Source organism: Geotrypetes seraphini, chromosome 18 (assembly GCF_902459505.1).
Source record: "Geotrypetes seraphini chromosome 18, aGeoSer1.1, whole genome shotgun sequence".
Taxonomy (NCBI): Eukaryota; Metazoa; Chordata; class Amphibia; order Gymnophiona; family Dermophiidae; genus Geotrypetes; species Geotrypetes seraphini.
The window spans coordinates 32,078,886-32,100,255 of NC_047101.1; the positions used below are offsets into that span (position 1 = coordinate 32,078,886).

The 21,370-nt window shown below is 42.4% G+C and overlaps 1 protein-coding gene across 1 annotated transcript in view; it reads right to left on the reverse strand.

Moving 5' to 3' along the window:
* Positions 1–228: 228 nt before the first annotated feature.
* The window catches only part of WWC1 (WW and C2 domain containing 1), a 223,179-nt gene continuing 202,037 nt past the window's right edge, over positions 229–21,370 (reverse strand). The window contains exons 17-23 of the mRNA XM_033927312.1: positions 20,874–20,974; positions 17,543–17,639; positions 13,130–13,294; positions 6,235–6,327; positions 4,835–5,068; positions 2,715–2,836; positions 229–2,010 (exon numbers count right to left, since the gene is read on the reverse strand). Of these exons, the coding sequence (XP_033783203.1) occupies positions 1,944–2,010; positions 2,715–2,836; positions 4,835–5,068; positions 6,235–6,327; positions 13,130–13,294; positions 17,543–17,639; positions 20,874–20,974 (879 nt within the window). The 3' untranslated portion in view covers positions 229–1,943. The remainder of the gene's footprint in view (positions 2,011–2,714; positions 2,837–4,834; positions 5,069–6,234; positions 6,328–13,129; positions 13,295–17,542; positions 17,640–20,873; positions 20,975–21,370) is intronic.

Here is a 21,370-nt window from a genome sequence, read left to right on the forward strand (position 1 = left end):
CCTGACTCAGGGAAAGTCCTTTTGCTCAGATGCCTATTTACCCAATCAGCTATAACACATAAAAACGACTGAGAAATAGACTTAATCAAATAAACAAGACATGGGTACAAAATACAATTTGAATTTGCATATTTTTGAATTAATTTGACATCATTAGTTGTTTAACACATCAAAGTATGCATATTATATTAAATTACAGACACACGTTTATCATCCTTTCATCATAGCTGAGGTTTCTTCATTTTATTGCAATAAAACTTCTATGAATGTCCAGCTGTACAAAAGATTCTAAACACAGATTTTTATTCTGTTTGTAATTTCTTTCAGAAAAATACATTCCTAAATATACAAACTATACAAACTTGTAAATGTAATGCTGGCTTCTGAAATATTGGTAGAATAAAACAAATACAAAAATCCATACACATTAAACAGGTACTGTATTTCCAATGTACAGGTTGTTCTGTACCTTCATAACACCAAAACATTCAAATTCACCTACACTAATGGTCGGCAACTGGTGGCCCACAGGCCACATCACTCTCTGACCTGTCAGCAAAGGGGAGATGTAGTATTGAGGCCAGGAGATCACACATCAAGTTCCAGCAGAGGGGAGATGTGGTGTTCAGGCCAGGAGATCACACATCAAGGACCAGCAGAGGGGAAGATGTGGTGTTCAGGCCAGGAGATCACACATCAAGGACCAGCAGAGGGAAGATGTGGTGTTCAGGCCAGGAGATCACACATCAAGGACCAGCAGAGGGAAGATGTGGTGTACAGGCCAGGAGATCACACATCAAGGACCAGCAGAGGGAAGACGTGGTGTTCAGGCCAGGAGATCACACATCAAAGGCCAGCAGAGGGAAGATGTGGTGTTCAGGCCAGGAGATCACACATCAAGGACCAGCAGAGGGAAGATGTGGTGTTCAGGCTAGGAGATCACACATCAAGGACCAGCAGAGGGAAGATGTGGTGTTCAGGCCAGGAGACCACACATCAAGGACCAGCAGAGAGAAGATGTGGTGTTCAGGCCAGGAGATCACACATCAAGGACCAACAGAGGGAAGATGTGGTGTTCAGACCAGGAGATCACACATCAAGGGCCAGCAGAGGGAAGATGGATGTTCAGGCCAGGAGATCACACATCAAGGACCAGCAGAGGGAAGATGTGGTGTTCAGGCCAGGAGATCACACATCAAGGACCAGCAGAGGGAAGATGGATGTTCAGGCCAGGAGATCACACATCAAGGACCAGCAGAGGGAAGATGTGGTGTTGAGGCCAGGAGATCACATATCAAGGACCAGCAGAGGGAAGATGTGGTGTTCAGGCCAGGAGATCACACATCAGGAGTCAGCAGAAGGGAGATGTGGTATTTTGGCCAGCCAACACAAGAGCAACATAATGTCCAGGCAAGAATATCGCATATATGGAGTTCCTAGATTGAGGGAGTCTAAGGCCTGGCAGAAACCTTTATGTGATTCTAAATTTTAATTAATTTATTCATTCATTTTTCTATACCATTCTCCCAGGGAAGTTTAGAATAGTTTACATGGATTTATTCAGGTATTCAAGCATTTTTCCCTGTCTGTCCCGGCAGGCTCACAATCTATCTAATATTTTGCTAAAGTAAATCTACAATGAAGATACTATCCTCCTCCTTTTTGGCAGGCAGGACTCATCTTCCAGTCCCAGCTGCCTTTCTCAGTCCAGGCAGAGTGTCTCTCCTAGCACAGTTCCTCCTTCCCCACAAAAGCAGGGAAGCAGGGACTATGGCCTCTAACATCAGGCTCTTTTTGTTGACTTGGCATCTAATGCTATTTCTTGTCTACAATACAGTGTACATTGCCAACCACTGATCTTTATCCACCTCTTAGGGGGAGGGGTTCCCCTTTTTTTCTGTAATAGTAATTGGAATAATGCAACATGGAATACTTTATGGTGATTAAACATCATCTGCAGACAGGGTTGGAATGTTTATTCTTGGACGGGTAAAGAATGCCATCTTCTCCCTATAAAAGACAAGAATAGAGTATATTAGTTCACCAACTCAGCATGACAAAGCAGTCAATCAGAAGAGCTCTGTGCATCATTAAACAATAGACTTCTGCGTCACAAGAAAGTACATGATAAATGATTGCCTGCCATAATATTTGAGGAAAAATCTGTTCAACAGGCTTTCTGAAAATTATTTGAACAAAGGTTACTGTGACAGTACATGAAAAAGGACCTTTCCTCCAGAAACCTGTATAAACCCTTTTTACACATAATCTAGCAACAAATTCCATAGCTTTAGAATGTGGTGGACACCACCAGGTTCCAGTGATTTCCTTTTATTTAGATTGGAAATTTGCTCTAGCACCTCTTTCATTCTCACACTATATTTTTAAGCTTTGTAAACCGTGTCGAGCTCCACTCCCGTGGAGATGATGCGGTATATAAACTTAAGGTTTAGTTTAGTTTAGTTTAGTTGCTCAGAAACATTATGAACAAAAAATAGCTTTAGCATGGGAAACCACTTTTTACGGATGATGATTGAGCTGAGAATCTCCCTTTCCCCTGGAAACACAATCTCTTGCACATTCAACCCCCCAAAATCCAGTGGTCTGAAACACAGAGATAAAGCAATACACAACATACACACATAAGGAAAAATAAATGTGAAATAAGCACACTCTTGCAATGCACCAAGCATTTGCTTTTGCTCTAGTTGTACCTGAATGATTGCACCTCCAAGGGCTCCTTCCGATTTTGTCCTCGTAGTCTATGGACATCCTTGGCTGCTGTTCTCATCATTTTGTCCACTCGCTGCTCTCCCTGCTGCTCTATTTTCTCTACCTGTTAAATTCAGAGAAAACAATATCTAGAATTAGCAAGATTCTGGATTTCACTAGAAGACCGTCATTGGTGTGATCAACTACAATCCATAGTACTTAATTATATCAAAGGCAAACATGGAATGGAAAAAAAGGACGAAAATATATTGGCTAAGAATATTAATACCCTACTCCATTGTTTATAGCACTTGGTCTTCTAACGGCCTCTTTTACAAAGCTGCGCTAATGGCACCGAAGCCCATAGAGATTTAAAGGGCTTCGGGGCTGTTGCCACACGGCAGCCGCTAGCACGGCTTTGTAAAAGAGGCCGCTAGGCTTCCTTCTTTTCATCCTATTATATTTAATTCTATTTGTAATAAGTAGTATGTGTTTTATGAAACTTTTATGAATGTGCCCGATATTGGAAACCGCCTAAATCAGTGGTATCAAACTCAATCACATAAGGGGCCAAAATCTAAACATAGGCTAAGTCGTGGGCCGAATTTTTAAAGATACTTAGGGGTCCTTTTATTAAGGTACGCTAACCAATTTAGCGCACGCTAAATGCGCACTTTAATAAAAGGACCCCTTAGTCTTAGTAGAAGTATAGGGTTACAATCTCTCCAACCCCACACCGGCTCTGTAATGTAAACAAAATAAATAAAAAAGACTTTTCCTCTCTCTTTTAGGTCCTAGTTCATGTTTGCTAACACCAGCTCTGGCAGGATACACATTTCAAATCTGACATATTGTAATCACAAAACAGAAAATAATATTATTTTTTCTACCTTTTCTTGTCTGGTCATTATTCAAATCAGATAACTCGCTTGCCAGGGTCTCCTTCCCATTTCTCATTTTCTTCTTTCTCCGTGCTAACCATTCATCTTCCATCTCTGTCCTCCCCTTTTGTTTCCCTTCCCTCCCTCAGAGGTCTGGCATCTTTCCTTTTTTTCATCTCCATCCCCACAGCTGCAGTGAAGGACCCCACCAACCCCAGATCCACCATCTCTCCTTTTCATCCAGCATCTCTCCCTCCTTTCCCAAGGACCATCATCTCTCCCCAACTACCCTCTTTATCCAGTATCTCTAACACCCCCCCACACACACACACACACCATCCCTTGTGTTCCACTTCTCTCCCTTTCTGTTCCTTTTTAAATAATAGGCTGTATTCTTATCATTACTATTTTGTATTTCACTAATTGTCCAGTTTTTCTCTTCTGTAACCGCCTAGAATTCTTTTGATTAAGGCAGTATAGAAAAATAAAGTTATGTTATGTTATATTGCTGTCACCCACACAACTGCCAGTTCTTTCCCGAATCCACCCTCGGAACTCCCCTCTCCAGCTAGAGTTACCCAGACATGCTCTCTTTTTAGAGGACTGTCCAGGTGTCCAGACAGCTTTTCAAAACCCGGCACTTGAGTTCGGGGCTGCGCCTGGACTTCTGTGTGGATGTGACATCACATGCATGAGTGTGATGTCATTGCATCGCATCCGCTCATGAGCAGATGCTTTCCAGATACGACCCTGAAGAGACGAGGTTTGTGTGGGGCTGGGGTTGGAACGAGGCAGGGCTGTAGGCGGAACAGGTCGGAATGGGGCACAGCCACGTGTCCTCTCTTTTTCGAGCAAAAATCTGGTAACTCTATCTCCAGCAGCTGGTCAGTCAAAATTCAGCTGAATATGAGTGACTGGCCACAGAGCATGGTTTAAGTAGCCAGGAGACTCTCCTTATCTGCTTAAATTGCTTTCAGTACTGACCGACCAGTGCCCATGCAACTCCTCTCTCTCTTTACCCATCCCTTCATGTGCAGCATTTTCTTTCTTCCTCTCATCTAGTATCACCTCTGTATCCCCATCCCTCCCCCTGTGTCTAGCATTGCCCCTTTATCTCCCCATCCCCTTTTCCAGCATTGCCCCTCTGTGTCCCTGTCCTGGGGTTCCCTCTTTTCAACATCTCCGTTTCTTCCCATATCCAGCTTCTACCCTCTCTCTTCCCCTCAGAAGCCAAGACTCACCTGTTTCTCCAGTTGTTGTAGCAGCAGTTTCAGCCCATCATCCTCCTTCATGGAGCGAGGCAGTTCTCTCTCCCCCCGACGTTGCGCCTGCTCCAGCTGTTCCTTCAGCTCTTTCAGCACTGAGATCTCTTGTGTCAGCTGACTGTGCCACGTCCGTGTGGCTTGTAGGTCTAGCTCCAGGTCCAGGGATGTGCGAAGGAGATGTTCTGTACCAATAGGCTTTGCAGAAGAAGGCTGCAAACATGGATATTATCCATCACATTTTGTGTTTGATAGAAAAGGTCAAAGATATGCAGAAACTACTAGTGTTTAGTGTTTATTTTTCATAGCTTTTTCTTCCTTAGCTCTCATGTCATGGCACACTGTCATGGTGTACTCTGTGTTACTAGAAAAATAATTGGTACAGTTTAGGGGGTGAAGAACTTATGTGCACGACAAAACAGCGGGACTTGGGTGTGATTGTATGTGATGATCTTAAGGTGGCCAAACAGGTTGAAAAGGTAATGGCGAAACCTAGAAGGATGCTAGAGTGCTTAGGGAGAAGTATGGCCAGTAGGAAAAAGGAAATATTGATGGCCCTGCATAAGACTTTGGTGGTCCTCATTTAGAATATTGTGTACAATTCTAGAGGCCGCACCTTCAAAAAGATATAAAAAGGATGGAATTGGTCCAGAGGAAGGCTATTAAAATGGTATGTGGTCTTCATCATAAGGCATATGGGGACAGACTTAAAGATCTCAATCTGTATACTTTGGAAGAAAGGTGGAAGAGTGAAGACATGATAGAGACGTTTGAATACCTTTGTGGCATAAATGCACATGAGTTGAGTCTCATTTGAAATGAAGCTCTGGAATGAGGGCATAGGGCTCAGGAGTAATCTAAAGAAATACTTTTTTACAGAAAGGGTGGTAGATGCATGGAACAGTCTCCTGAAAAAGGTGGTGGAGACAGAGACGGAAGAGGTAGATAGAGATTTAATAGTAGACATTCAGAATATATCTAAAAAAGGGGAAGTCTTGCTACCGTATATACTCGAATATAAACTGGGATTTTGGGGCCAAAAAATTGGCACTAAAATGGGGGTCCCGGTTTATATTCGGGTCAATGCCCTCTCCCAGAATTTTTTAAGGCTGCCACCACCAGGCTGTGCCCCCCCTCCTCTTCCTTCCTGCCCTATCATACCTCTGCCGATCGCTAGTGGAAGTGCAGCGGGCAGGAGCAAGCTTTCCAAACTCCTGCCTTGCTGCTAACCGCTGCGATATCCAATTTCTTCATCTGAGCTGCACGAGCGGCAGCATGATTTGGCGCTGCTTCATGGCACTGGGTGGCTTCCTTACTGGCTCCTGCGAATTCTCGTACAATAGATACAGCCTAATAGAATAAAATGAAGGCCTGCTTACCCGTTTCACTCTTATACTTTGCCTCTCTGTGGCATTCCGGACAAAGGGCGGCTTCCTGGAGAGGGCAGAGCTCTCGCTATCACTGCGATTCAGCTGCAAGAAAGATTTTAAATACAGCTTGAGTAAAATCTCTCTGTATGTGACACACACAGGCTTTAATAAAATTGCCTGCCCCATAAACCGGTCAAAAGTATATACTTAATATCCTTTGGCACGTGCTTTTTATCTGCTTTTGGGGAAGACACTCTTAAAGGTGAAGTTTGGGTTAAGGTTTGGAAGTACATACCTTTTTTTTGAATTTTCAATATGATGTGTAGATCTTTACTTAGGGCTCCTTTTACAGCTTGCGTTAGTATTTTTGTTTAGCGCGTGGTTTGCACGCGCTAAAAACAATAGTGTACCTTAGTAAAAGAAGCTCTTAAGAGTCAAATTCAAAGTGAAAGTGCATGTTTCTCTTTATTAAACATTTAAGACTCACATAGGGCTCCTTTTATCAAGCTGCTAAAAGGGATTAATGACTCTTTATGTATATGTTTTAATTTTTTCAAATAAATTCACAATTGTTCCAGAGGCTGAAGCGCACAGTCCCTTCCCCACTTCTTCTGGTGTTTCGCTCTGTTGGGTTGAAAAAATGGGAACACATAAGCCCCTATTATCAAAAACTTCACTGGCTGCCCCTGGAAGCACAAGTTTTGTTTAAATTTTTTTGTCTTTGTTTTAAATCAATATTTAGTCTGGCCCCCACGTACTTGGTTTCTCAGTTTAATCTGGGTAGTTCTATTAGGCCCACACGTAGAATCCATCTGTTCACCTATCCGACAATAAAGGCCTGCCACTACAAAAGATTCCTGGACAGAACTCTCGCCTTCCAGGCAGGCAAATGGAATGATTGGCTGGGTAACATTATCCCGCATTCCTCATCCTACTTCAATTTTAAAAAATCAGTAAAAATGAATTTGTTTAATCGATTTGTAACCTAAGAATTTTAGAATTTTCACTTCTTCCATTCTGTAAACTTGTATTCGATGACTTTGTATGGCGACCACTTCACTGACTGTCCAGCACATCTTGTTGTAAACCGCCTCGAACTATCATGGCTTTGGTGGTATATATGAATAAAATTATTATTATTATATGTGGGGTTGTATTTTCCTTTTTGTTATGTAATATAGGAGCATTTACCTTGTCAGTCTGCAGTAAAACACTCTACCACTGCATGATAAAAGAGCCTTAACTTGTATCAAACAAAGCGGTTTACAATAAATATACGTTACTCAAAACAACATAAAGAACTCCATTTATATAATAGAAAAGCCTAACAGCCTTCACCCAAGGACCAAACAAAACGCCTTTTGGGCACATAGCTATGGCAAGTTGTTTCTAAACCACAGTTTGTTTTTGACGCAAGGACAGATCAAGATGAAGTATGTATGTGTGGTTCAAAATCTATACTCCAGACCAATTGAGTAATGAAATTCCAATCAAAACAACAAAATCCTAATTTGTAATGAAATGTTATACTTAAAGTGTTATATGAGAGTTAATCAAGTGTGTATTTATAAGTTCATATGAGTTTATCTGCTACACTTGTTGTAATGTGCAAAAATGAATAAAGAATTTAAAACAAAATCCTACTTACATAGAAACATAGAAAAAGCGGCAGAAAAGGGCTATAGCCCACCAAGTCTGCCCATTCCAAGTATCCCCCCCCTGAATTTACTCCCTTAAAGATCCCACGTGAGTATCCCATTTTTTCTTAAAATCCGTTACGCTACTGGCTTTATCACCTGGGGTGGGAGTCTGTTCCAATGATCCACCACTCTTTCGGTGAAGAAGTACTTTCTGGGATCGCCATGAAACTTCCCTCCCCTGATTTTCAGCGGATGCCCTCTGGTGGTTGAGGGTCCCATGAGCCAGAAGATATCATCTTCTGACTCGATGCGTCCCGTGATGTACTTATACGTTTCAATCATATCTCCCCGTTCTCTTCTTTCCTCAAGCGAGTACAGCCGCAACTTCTTTAGTCTTTCTTCATACGTGAGATCCTTGAGCCCCATGACCATCCTGGTGGCCGTTCGCTGAACCGACTCGATCCTCAGCACGTCCTTTCGGTAGTGTGGGCTCCAAAACTGAACACAGTACTCTAAGTGAGGCCTCACCATGGCTCTGTACAACGGCATCATAACCTCAGGTCTCCTGCTGACGAAACCTCTACGGATACACCCCATCATTTGTCTTGCCCTGGAGGAAGCCTTCTCCACTTGATTGGCAACCTTCATATCCTCGCTAATGATCACTCCTAGATCGCGTTCCGCCGTAGTTCTAACCAAGGTCTCACTATTTAGTACATAAGTTCTACGGGGGTTTCTCCTGCCCAAGTGCATTATCTTGCATTTTTTAGCATTGAAGCCTAGCTGCCAAGTTTTTGACCATTGTTCCAGCAGCAGTAGGTCGTGTGTCATATTATCAGGTAATAAGCATCTGCCTACTATGTTACAAAGTTTGGCATCATCGGCGAACAGTGATACCCTTCCTCTAAGTCCTTTCGTCATATCTCTTATGAATAAATTGAATAGGATCGGACCCAGGACCGATCCCTGCGGCACTCCACTGATCACGTCCGATGCTTCATCAATACGTGTTCCCAAACCAACATCATTTCAGATATTGTATACCTCATCAAACATCTAATTAAGGATGTATAGAAGAAAGTGCCTCGGAAGCTAAAAACACGCACCACATTCTGTGCTTAGCAAGCTTTCAATCATAGGCACAAAAACCTCCCTTCATATTTAGCCTGTGACATATCGGTAGTAGACTGATTTCCGTGAAGGATGTAAGATCAAGAGCATTAATGCTTTCAATAGCTGGGGTGACGCTCTGTAATTCCCTCACTGGAACTCTGTATGGATTGCTGAAAACACAATTGTTTGTTGACACTTTTGTATGAAATAGAGTGTTATGCTTATGTGTGACATGAAGGGATTTTTAGTTTGATGGTAAAGAGGATGGAACTCCTCTCATGTGAGGAAAGACTAAAACGGTTATGTCTCTTCAGCTTGGAAGAGAGACAGCTGAGGGGAGATAGGATTGAAGTCTATGAAATCCTGAGCAGAGTAGAACGGGTACAAGTGGATCTCTTTTTCACTCCGTCAAAAATGACAAAGACTAGGGGACACTCGATGTTACAGGGAAATACTTTTAAAACCAATAGGAGGAAAAAATTTTTTCACTCAGAGAATAGTTAAGCTCTGGAACACATTGCCAGAGGTTGTGGTAAGAGCGGATAGCGTAACTGGTTTTAAGAAAGGTTTGGACAAGTTCCTGGAGGAAAAGTCCATGTCTGTTATTAAGACATGGGGAAAGCCACTGCTTGCCCTGAATCGGTAGCAAAGAGTATTGCTACTCTTTGGGTTTTGGCCAGGTACCAGTGACCTGGATTGGCCACTGTGAGAACGGGTTACTGGGCTTGATGGACCACTGGTCTGACCCAATAAGGCTATTCTTATGTTGATTATATTTTTTTAGATTATAAATGCTATAAGAAATAATATATGCAATGTATTGTTTGATGACGACATATGTACGTTTTGTATGGAAACCGCTTAGGTTTAAGTGGTCTAGAAATTAAAAAAATAAATAAATAAATTAAATCCACTCAGTGTAAGTGCGAGCCCTTTCTTCTGTCCCGACAGTGGCTAGTGTCTCACAGTAGCATCAGGGAGACTGCAGTTAAGTTCTACCACTGCTGTTGATATGTCATGAATTAAACAGGATATTATAATGAAGGAAGGTTTTTGTGCCTATGATCGAAAACTTGCTCAGCACAGAATCTAGTGCATTTTTATTGCTTCTGGGGCTTTTCCTTTTATATATCCTTAATCAGAGCTATTTGATGAGTTATACAATATCTGAAGTGATTTTGGTTTGGGAACAGGTGTTGATGAAGTAGGATTTTGTTGCATATGTTTGTAGAGGGGTTTTTTTGTTTTTGTTTTTTTAAACTACCTGGTAGATTTCTTTTAAGAATTCTAAGCTGTGGTTATTGCACTTTATTTAATATGATGGCTAATGTGTAAATTCTTTGAGCTCTCAAAATTATTTTTAGGGGATGAGATTGCTATGTAATTTGAATGCATTTTGTATGAATTATTGTGAATGTTTTTCAACTGTTAACCGCTTAGTCTAGACATATTAGAAATAAATAAATAAAAATATTGCATCATACCTTATGCTATGAGTTTATCTTGTAGGGCAGACTGGATGGACCTTACAGGTTTTTACCTGCCATCATCTACTATGTTACTCAGTAGCACTAAATCCTCACGGACAAATGTATATACCGTTTCTGAACATGGTGCAAAGTTGTGCACGTTCTCTATGCATTCACTGTGCATGTGTATACAACACACACATACACTGCAGCTCTGTCTCCCCAAGAATGCCTGCACATGGTCTTGTATGCATTTACTCCACCTTTCTTTTTATGAGCCCCTTTCTATATCTAAAACCTACTACACACATGGAAAATGTGTTTAAGTTCAGCCTCCTTCTGAGCAGAAAAGGCAGATAATGGTGTGATGCACTTACACCCCCATGCCACCCTTTGGAGAAAACAGGTCCCCAAACAAAATGTCCATATATGATAAAGCCTTGGCGCTTCTGACTTTCAGAGGCTCTTGGTGCACATCAGAGAGGGCACAGCACGATTCTCTAGGATGGCGGCACAGTGGGCCGCTGCCAATTAATCTGGACCCTGCGGTTTTTCTGACAGTGTTCCTGTGGAACCACTTGAAGAGAGAATGCAGTTGCTTTTCTCTGCTGATCACGACTCAGCTTTCAGTGACAATAACCGCATTGTAAAAGCAGCAGAGCAGAACCCTGGTTTTTGCTTTCCATGAAGAAAAATGCCCTGGATGAAGGGAGTAACAGAAAGAGAGAGCTATTTGTATCTGCTTTCACGTAAGGAAAGATTTCTGTTTGTACAGGCAATAGATGGACATGGGCAAGAAATATATATCCCCAAACAACATCCAATTATATCCAGCACTACAAACATCCATATATCAATACATCAAAATGGAGAAAAGACCTCAGTGTCTAATAGGGGTAACAAAAAAAAAACTTAGTAATCACTAAAGCAAAGATGAAGATGAAAAGTGAGGCAATCTGGAAACTCCCACAACGAATAAGAACCCCACTGGTTGGGAATTGATTGTAGAGCAGTCCAAGCCCACAACAGAGTGAACGCTGAAATAAGAGTTCCTTGTTTGAACCCTTGAAAAAGCCTGTATAGGCGAAACGGGTCTCGTCGGGGCACGCTTGAGATACTGCATTAAAGGATAAGTAAAAAGACTCAACAGTCGTGGTTATCTTTTTATTAAATAACAGTGAACTGGAATAGTAAGCTTCTTAGCTAATAGAATAAGCATAATTGCTACCATTTCATGGTAGGCCGGAACCTTAATCTAAAGAAGAATATGATAAGCTTTTAGGCCTTTCTACAATCAATTGCCAACCAGTGGGGTTGTTATTCGTTGTAATAAAAAAAACTTCCCATATAGACAAGCCAGTCTCAAAATACCAACTTTGAGACCAGCAGACACATCCTTGGTCAAAAACTCCAAGATAAGTGGAAATACACTATTAATTATCACAGTCTTTAATAGTAAATCAAAATACCATCATCACTTATCTTAAAACGTAGTATTCAAAATGATCTTTGTAGTAATGCTGAGATGTGGAAGCAGAAAAAACCCGCATAGTGGAGCATGAGCACTGGGCACAGTGGCTAAACCCTCCTCACCGCTTGCATTTTATCTCCACAGTATCCAACAGGGCTCCCTGTTTCACAACCAAGCTTCATCAGGGAATTGAGTGTCAGTTAACCCGCTTCATCTCCTGAAATGTCATGAAGTCTCAGATTTTTGTAATGTTAATTTGATGTTATGCAAATTTTATATGGAAACTATCTAGATCTAGACAGTATTTCAATTTTAACAATAAATAAATATAGTGCATGGTATAAGGATCCTCCACCCAGGAGTGGCGCTATAATGAGGTGAACTAAGGTGGGGGCCTCAGGAGGCACTCTTCTGGGAGGGGCTTCTTGCTGCCGGCAGCCTACCTGCTCATCAGCTATTATGAGAGGCTATTTTAGTTTCATGTTTGTGATGACTGGGACCTGGAAGTTTTAAAATTAGTTTTCAAGGTTCAAAGTTACATTTATTTGATTAAGCCCCTAAAGCAAGGCCATCAAGGTGCTATAAAATTCAGCAAAGGAAACAGAAATGCAACGTATTAAAAGAGACAGGGTTCTCCACTACTGTTCAACTGGCTCCAGGGTCAGCAGCAGTCAACTGTATCATGAATTGAAGGCTAGTCAAAATAGATGTGTTTTTAATAAGTTGGTTTTTCAAAAGGTTTCCACATTTTCATATTTTCACACTCAACCAAAAACATTATTTTCCGATGGCATTAAGAAGTTAGTAGAACGCTGGGGAAAATGTATTGCAAAACAGGGTGATTATGTGAAAAGTGATACAATTTACTTTTGAGATATTTAATAAATAACGTTTAAAAATAAAATAAAAGTGCGGAAACATTTTGAAGATCCCTTGTAGCATTTTGAAGGATGAAAAAGAAGTCTCAATACATAGTGATATGGGAAGGGCATTTCATAGTGTGGGTCCAACTACATTGGAACATCAGTTTCCAGAATGCTTGAGATAAGATGTTTTGGACTGAACTCTCTTTTTTTTTTAAATTTATAATTTTTTTAAATTTAAACAAAACAAACAAAATAAAACAAATTCTGTGTAAACCCCCTAAGAATTTCTCAGTAAGTGTACCAAGACAATGATGTTAATGATTCCTGGATTAGGGGTTTCCTTACCTGGCAAATGTAGTGGCTCTGGGGCCCTGGTGAGAAGGTCTTTGAGCGGATGATGGTACTGCCTCTGATGAAGGTGGTTTGCAGTGGGTTTGCCGGTCTCTTATCTTTTGGCCGTACTACAGTTGAGAGCTGTACAAGACTTTCAGTGTTTGTTTCTTTATCCACCTGTAAAGAAGAAACATTTTAAAACCAAAAACTACCACATTCCCTGAAAATTTATTTCAATTGTAACGGTGATGGAGAACCAGATTGAATTAATTGGTAGGAAATGAATCATTTGTATGGACAAGACAATGTATTAGGGGAATGGGGATGGGGAAGAAATGAAATCCTTGCTTCCCCCATTTATCTCAATTCTACTCCTCTTCAATTCACCAACAATGCTAAGATCCTTGGCGTAATCATCAACGATCAATTATCCTTCCACCAACAGATAAGCGCAGTGGTCAGAAAAAGTTTTTACAAACTAAGAATGATCAGATCAGTTATGAGCCTACTAGAACCCTCTTCTCTCAATATCTTACTCAATATATTACTCTTTGGTAATATCCCAAATTGACTACTGTAATTCCCTGTATCAGGGTATTTCTCAAAAAGAGATATGAAGACTTCAAATCATTCAAAACACAGCAGTTAAACTAATATATAACGCAAAAAAAAATTTGATTATGTCACCCCTGCTTATAAAATCACACTGGCTCCCAATCAATCATCGAATCACATATTAAATCTCACTACTTATCTTCAAAACAAAGTTAACACATACCCCAGGATTCATAGATAGACTTCTTATCCCACACTGCCCAACTAGAACACTAAGATCCAGCAACCAGAATCTTCTGGTGGTCCCTTCCCTGCGGCATTTATACTATGACATCACCAGAAAGAAAATCTTTTTGGTTACTACACCTTCGAGAAGAAATCTCATTGGACAACATAAGAACATAAGAAGTTGCCCCCGCTGAGTCAGACCAGAGGTCCATCTTGCATGAACAGTGATCCCTGATTAATTTTATAACTTACCTCTAATCCCATCCCTATAATCTACCTCTACTCTTAAACCTTTGTCTTCCAAATACCTATTCAAAGCTTCTTTGAACCCCTGTAGCATGCTCCTGTTTATCACATCCTCCGGTAGTGCGTTCCATGTATCCACCACCCTCTGTGTGAAAAAGAACTTCCTAGCGTTTGTTCTAAACTTCTCCCCTTTCAATTTCTCTGAGTGCCCCCTTGTACTTGTTGATCCCCTTAATTTGAAAAATCTGTCCCTGTCTATTTTTTCTATGCCCTTCATGAGCTTGAAGGTTTCTATCATGTCTCCTCTAAGTCTCCGCTTTTCCAGGGAGAAAAGCCCTAGCCTTTTCAGTCTGTCAGTATATGAGAGGTCCTCCATACCCTTTATTAGCTTAGTTGTTCTTCTTTGAACTCTCTCAAGTACCTCCATGTCCTTCTTGAGGTACGGCGACCAGAATTGAACACAGTACTCCAGGTGCGGGCGCACCATAGCACGATACAGTGGCAGGACGACATCCTTCTTTCTGGTCGTGATACCCTTCTTATGATACCCAACATTTTGTTTGCTTTCCTTGAGGCTGTTGCACACTGCGCCGACGCCTTCAATGTTGTGTCTATCATCACTCCCAGGTCTCTTTCAAGGTCGCTCACCTCTAGCGCTGATCCCCCCATTTTGTAAGTGAACATTGGTTTTTTTTTCCCTATATGTACGACTTTGCACTTCCCTATGTTGAAACTCATTTGCCATTTTTTTGGCCCATTCTTCAAGTGTTGTCAGATCTTTTTGGAGATCTTCGCAGTCCTCCATGTTATTTACCTTGCGATATAGTTTGGTGTCATCCGCAAATTTAATAACCTCACATTTTGTTCCTGCCTCCAGGTCGTTAATGAATATGTTGAAAAGTAGCGGTCCCAGCACCGACCCCTGTGGAACTCCGCTCGTGACCCATTGCCATTGCCAAATTCAAAAATAACTTAAAGACCTTCCTCTTTAAAGATGCATATGACAATGAGACACTAGATCGCATCTAGAAGGAAGAGCATATCCCTTTCCCAGTGTGTTGACCTTTTACGTTCATTCTTTCCTATCATAAATTGTACTTCCCCCCCTAATCCAATTTGTATCTTATAAGTCAGTAAAGCCTTGTTATCTAATGTCTTCCCCTGGATTTTAATAGTCTTAATATTGTACAATTTATTTAAAGCGGTATATCAAATTTTAAATAAAAACTTAAAAGGGGAACAGGTGGCAATGATGAAGGGCAGGCAAGGAAGAGAGGAGTGGATGTTATTGAATGACAGATGTGTAAATCAGATAAACACACTCATTGCAAGCAAATAGTGTTTTTCAAGCAGAGAGATTATATGCAGAAAAAATATCTTGCTGAATTCTCCACCAGCAGTTTTATCCCACAATTCTCCGTCCTTCTGGACTCTTCATTGTCAATTTTAGCCCACAATTCTACACCCTGTTGGACTTTCTAGCACTGTTGCTTTTCTTTCTTTCTTTGGATTTATTAACCACTTTTATGAAGAGATTCACCCAAGGCGGTGTACAACAGTACAATTTTGTTAACAGCATAACAGTAGTAAAATGACCACATGTAAACAAATACAGTGACTGAGGTAAACTCAAATAATAGGACTACCATGAAATAGTTTCAGAAATATAATAACGTTGAAATTGAAATAAAAGAGATATAATGTAATGTCAGCATAATACTTAACACAATATCAAAAACCCAAAAAGGGAATATCAAGACAGTCAAAATACCCCCGATATAAACCCAGAAAGGTAGACAGCACTGCAAACGAACTACCGACACCTTGGAAAAACAATTTTTTAATCAATATATTTGAAATAAATAATGTGAGGCCTCAGTGCAATAGTAAAAGCGATGGTGCACTGATTACCAGTGCTCCTGGCTTACCATGTTTGAAGCGGGGCGATCCTTTCAAGCCTCGCCGTGCACCATCATGGGCCCCACAGTGCACAATTAATAGTGAATAATAAAGTGCAATAAATAAATTTATTAATTTAGTCAGTAAAGTTGCCGTGCTAACGACAATTCAAGGTTAAGGCTCAGAACCAGCATAATGCGTAAAACTGATCTGCGGTAGCTGCCAGGAAAGTTCATGTCCATCATTCACAAATTCTCAAGTGCTTTTCTCAATTTCCAAACGAGGCATAACAAAATTGGCAAGTTGTAGCTCAACTGGTCCAGTTTCAGGAAAAATACCTTTCTTTAGGAGCTTGAAGAGAAAAAAAAAAAACTTTTTGTAGAGCAAACGGGCCGCAGGTTTGTAAGACGCTGCCAGTACTCGTTTGGAAACTGAGAAAAGCACTTGGGAATTTGTGAACGATGGACATGAGCTTTCCTAGGATGTATTAACTGCCTTTATGAAGAGATTCACCCAAGTCGGTGCACAGCAGGTGCAGTTTAACAAAAACTTACAAGTTTGTTAACAGCATAACATTAGTAAAATGACCAAATATAACATAAGCTCAATCCAAAAGGTAAACTTGAAATCAGCAAAACAAAACAAAACAAAATCTGCATTTAATAATAATAATAATAACAACAGCTTATATACCGCAATACCGTGAAGTTCTATGCGGTTTACAAAGATTAAGCAAAGGTACAAATTGATTGACTTTAAGAGGGGAGGAAGAAAGAGAGTTAATAGGACAGGAAATCCATTTTTGAGGAGAGAGTGATCAATAGAACAAGTTAATCGCTATAGAGGGGAGAGAGAAGAGAGGATCAGTTGTCTAGATCAGTGTTCTTCAACCACTGGTCCATGGACCAGTGCCGGTCCACAGAAATTTCCTGCCGGTCCACAGGGCCAGCACGTGCATCAGGCCCAAAACAGTGTTCTTCAACCGCTGGTCCATGGTGCGATCGATGCGGCGTTATCTTCGAGCCAGCTCCCTCTTTCTGACTGATTCAGTGCACAAAGCCACAGGCAGTGGCTCCTATGCGCATCCTGCGCCTGAACCGGAAGCCTTCTCTCTGACGTTGCAACGTCAGAGGGAAGGCTTCCAGATGAGACAAGGTACGTGCAAGGTGCAATTAGTACTATTATGGGGGCGGGGTCTGGGGTGGAGATTGGGTAGAGATGGGCGGGGTCTGGCCCACGACTTAGCCCCGTGTTCTTCAATCACCGGTCCACGGACCGATGCCGGTCCACAGAATAATTATTTTATTTCTGCCGGTCCATAGGTGTAAAAAGGTTGAAAACACTGGTCTAGATACTTTAGGAACAGGTGTGTTTTCAGACGTTTAACAACACTGAACGTCAAATAACAATGGCTTCAGCTGTCTGGAGAAGCACACCTCTGCTTGGGGGTACAGGAGAAAGCCCAACTATACCTCTTAATGTTAACCCTTCCCTTACCTTCAGAGCCTCTGTTTCTGTCAGCATGTCTACTGCCGGGTCTTCCTCTTCATTATAGGCTTCCTCGTCCTCTTCCTCTACAGCATCCTCATCTGGCCTATTACAGAACAGTTAGATCCTATCAGCATGAGTGCCAGCACCTCACCAAACCTTTCAATCTCAGCACCAGTGTCGCATACCAGCATGCAGCACAATTTACAGTCACAAAAATCTTTTAGAGATTTGATATCATTTTTTTAAATTTTTTTTTAACCTACAGGTTTTGCACCGATTTCCAAAGCCAAAGCACACAAGAACTACTCTTTGAAACCTGCGGTGGGTATAAAGCTGTGGTGCTTTTGGTACGGATAGAATTTTGCAGAAATTTGAAAATGCAATTTACTTGTACTTTTACTTCATGACCACTAGGGGTCCCAGGAGCTCTTGCCCTCTTCTGCTCCACAACACAGAGACCTACACCCACATCAAGGATATACAATCTTCAGTCTTGAGAATGACATGGGGACACATTTTTCTCCGTCCCTGCAGGAACTCATTTTGCCCCGTCTCTGCAAGTTTTGTCGCCATCCCTGCCCCTGCCCCATTCCTGTAAGCTATGCCTTAACCGCACAAGCCTCGAACACTTATGATTTTAAAGTGTTTGAGGCTTATGCAGATGAGGATGGAAATTGCAGGAATGGGGCAGGGACAGTAAAAGAACTTGCGAGGACTGGACGGGGGTGGGGAAAAATTTGTCCACGTGTCATTCTCTACTTCAGTCAGATTATGTGCTTTGTATTCTTTAAGATCATGCATAACTGCAAGAGGGCATACATGGGAGGGCCATGAGTACGTCTCCAACTTACACATGCAACTTATAGAATACTATAAAAGTTTATTTATTGGGATTTATTAACTACCTCTTCATGAACAGATTCACCCAAAGCGGTTCACAATACGTTGAATATTATTCAGGTGCTCTTAAGTATTTTCCCTATCAGTCCTGGCAGGCTCTCAATATAACTGTGGTACCTGGGGCAATCGATGATGAAGTGACTTGCCCAGAATCACAGGGAGAAGGCTGGGATTGAACTCACAACCTCAGGGTGCCGAGGCAGCAGCTCTAACCACTAGGCCATCCATGGTGCTGCCACTAGAGATTGTGACAGCCACTGGGGGTAACATAGAAACATAGAAGATGACGGCAGAAAAGGGCTACAGCCCATCAAGTCTGCCCACTCTGCTTACCCACCCCCTGTCTATGCCCTAATGACCCAGGTGGGGTTTGCTCCTGCTCTCAATGACCCTACTGGACAACCAGAGATGCTACATAGGCCTGGGGGGACATACGTATTGTGGTGCAGAACCATGGTGCAGACCTCATCTGGAATACTGTGTGCAATTCTGGAGGCCACATTACCGTAAAGACGTGCTTAGAGTTGAGTCGGTTCAGCGGATGGCCACTAGGATGATCTCGGGGCTCAAGGGTCTCTCGTACGAAGAAAGACTAAATAAATTGCAGCTCTACACTCTGGAGGAACGCAGAGAGAGGGGGGACATGATTGAGACATTTAAATACATCACGGGACGTGTCGAGGTGGAAGAAGACATCTTCTTTCTCAAAGGACCCTCGGTCACAAGGGGGCATCCGCTCAAACTCAGAGGAGGGAAATTTGATAGTGACGTAAGGAAGTATTTCTTCACAGAAAGGGTTGTAGATCACTGGAACAAGCTTCCAGAGCAGGTGATCAAGGCCACCAGCGTGCTTGACTTTAAGAATAAATGGGATGCCCTAGTAGGATCCTTACGAGGGTCGAGTTTAGGAAATAGGTCATTAGTACTCAGACTTAATGGGGTGGGTCAGTAGAGTGGGCAGACTTGATGGGCTATAGCCCTTTTCTGCCGTCATCTTTCTGTTTCTATGGTGAGGTGGGCTGGGGAGGAGTATCAGAAGGGGGAGGCTATTTTGGGAGTGGGAAGGAGATCAAAAGGGGTACTGGATGGGGGATCGGGAGCTATTTTGGGCGGAAGGGGGTCAGAAGGAGGACAATCCAGAAAGGGGGTAAGAAGAGGAATGGAGGGGCTGGGGAACATTTTAAAAGCTACGTAGGTGCCAGCCCCCGCATATCTAGGGTTATCATAGTGGAGAAAACGCACACCAGGTCCAAGACAGCACAGAAGGTTTAGAAGACTTTCTCTGAATCTCCCAATTAAATTACTGTACCCTAGATAACTTTCTGCATCAACCCCCAACCCTGGTGTCTAATGGTACCTGTTCCTTCCTGCTTCAGAAAACTCCCACTTCCTGTGGTCTAGTGGAACTCCCCCACCCACCTGACCAATCAACTCCTCCCACAGGTACTCCAGGTCCCCTCCCCCGATTAAAAAAAAAAATCCCATTTCCTGATGTCCCTTCCCTTTCCCCTAATTCAAATAAAAATCATGGTGTGTAATGCCACCTACCCAATCCCTTCCCCATACCAAGAAATTCCCTTATGCCCCACCCCGGTGCATGTCCAGATACACCCCGTAGGGTGGAGTGTCATCATTTTGAGGATGTCAGCACCTAAGGCAGGAGCGAGTGGGCATTGCTCCTGCCTCACTTAAGGTATGGGGGTATGAGGGAGGGACTGGGTGGGTACCACTAGTTACCAGGGATTTTAGTCGAATTAGGGGAAGGGGAGGGGTGCCGATAGATACGAAGGAGATGTGCAACAAAAAAGTGGGGGTGGCCATGGGAGGAGTGTGAGCGGGTCAGGGCATTGCCGGTATTTAGGAACATCCATATGCCAATGGTTGTGTGCTAGCATTTACAACAAGTTTCAGTAGGCGTAAGTGCCACGCCAAAGTTAGGTGCAAAATCCATGCTAAGCTAGTACGCTGAAATTGGCATTCTATGCGTTGTGCCCTTTCTTCACAGCGACTAACTTTGGGCACCATTTATTGAACTGCTCCCTGCAGTTCTTTCAGCTTCAGACTGTGGGTCTAAGCCAGATAGTTAAGCTCTGGGACGCGTTGCCCGGAGGAAAAATCCATACTCTGTTATTGAGACAGACATGGGGGAAGCCACTGCTTGCTCTGGATCGGTAGCACGGAATGTTGCTAGTGACTTAGATTGGCCACTATGAGGATGGGCTTCTGGGCTAAATGGACCCTTGGTTTGATCCAGTAAGGCTATTCATATGTTCTGTAACCAGTTCCAAGATGGGCAGATATCTTGTTGAAAGTCTGCTTAACTGTAATCGGATAAGTCATCCTGTCACGGTTAGGCAGCTTTAGCCCTGTTGAACATCGGCCTCATCTTCCCAAATCTCTCACAGCTCCCCTTCATACTAATGCTGTTTCTACACACCAGTTCTCCCCTGAGCACAACGTGCTTCTGCTTTCTTCGCGTCTTTTCTCGACAGCTTCCAGTTCCACGGCCGTCTGCTCCAGAAGGGCCGACACAGAATCCTGCAGTGGAAAGAAGGCTCCATAGATCAAAACTTCCCCTTCAAGGGTCACCGCACTCAGATTCCTGAACACCGAGTCCTAAATAGATGAGTATTAGCTGCTGTCAACCTCAGAACCATTAGAAGAACAAAAATGCCTCAAGATAAAGCACTTGTATGAAAATACAGCAGGTATTTCTATGTTCCAGGAGGGTTCACATATTTGTATAGAAATAAAAGAGTTAAAGTGGGAGTTACATCCAGTGATGTAGTGAGGGAGATTGGCGACTAGGATGGTGGCACCTGGCATTGCCAAGCCATGTGCCCTTCACCCTTTCCTGCCACTTGAGCATCCCCCCACTCTTCCACACCACTTGAGTGCCCCCTGCCTTCGCATACCTCTTGAAATGGTTGCCGG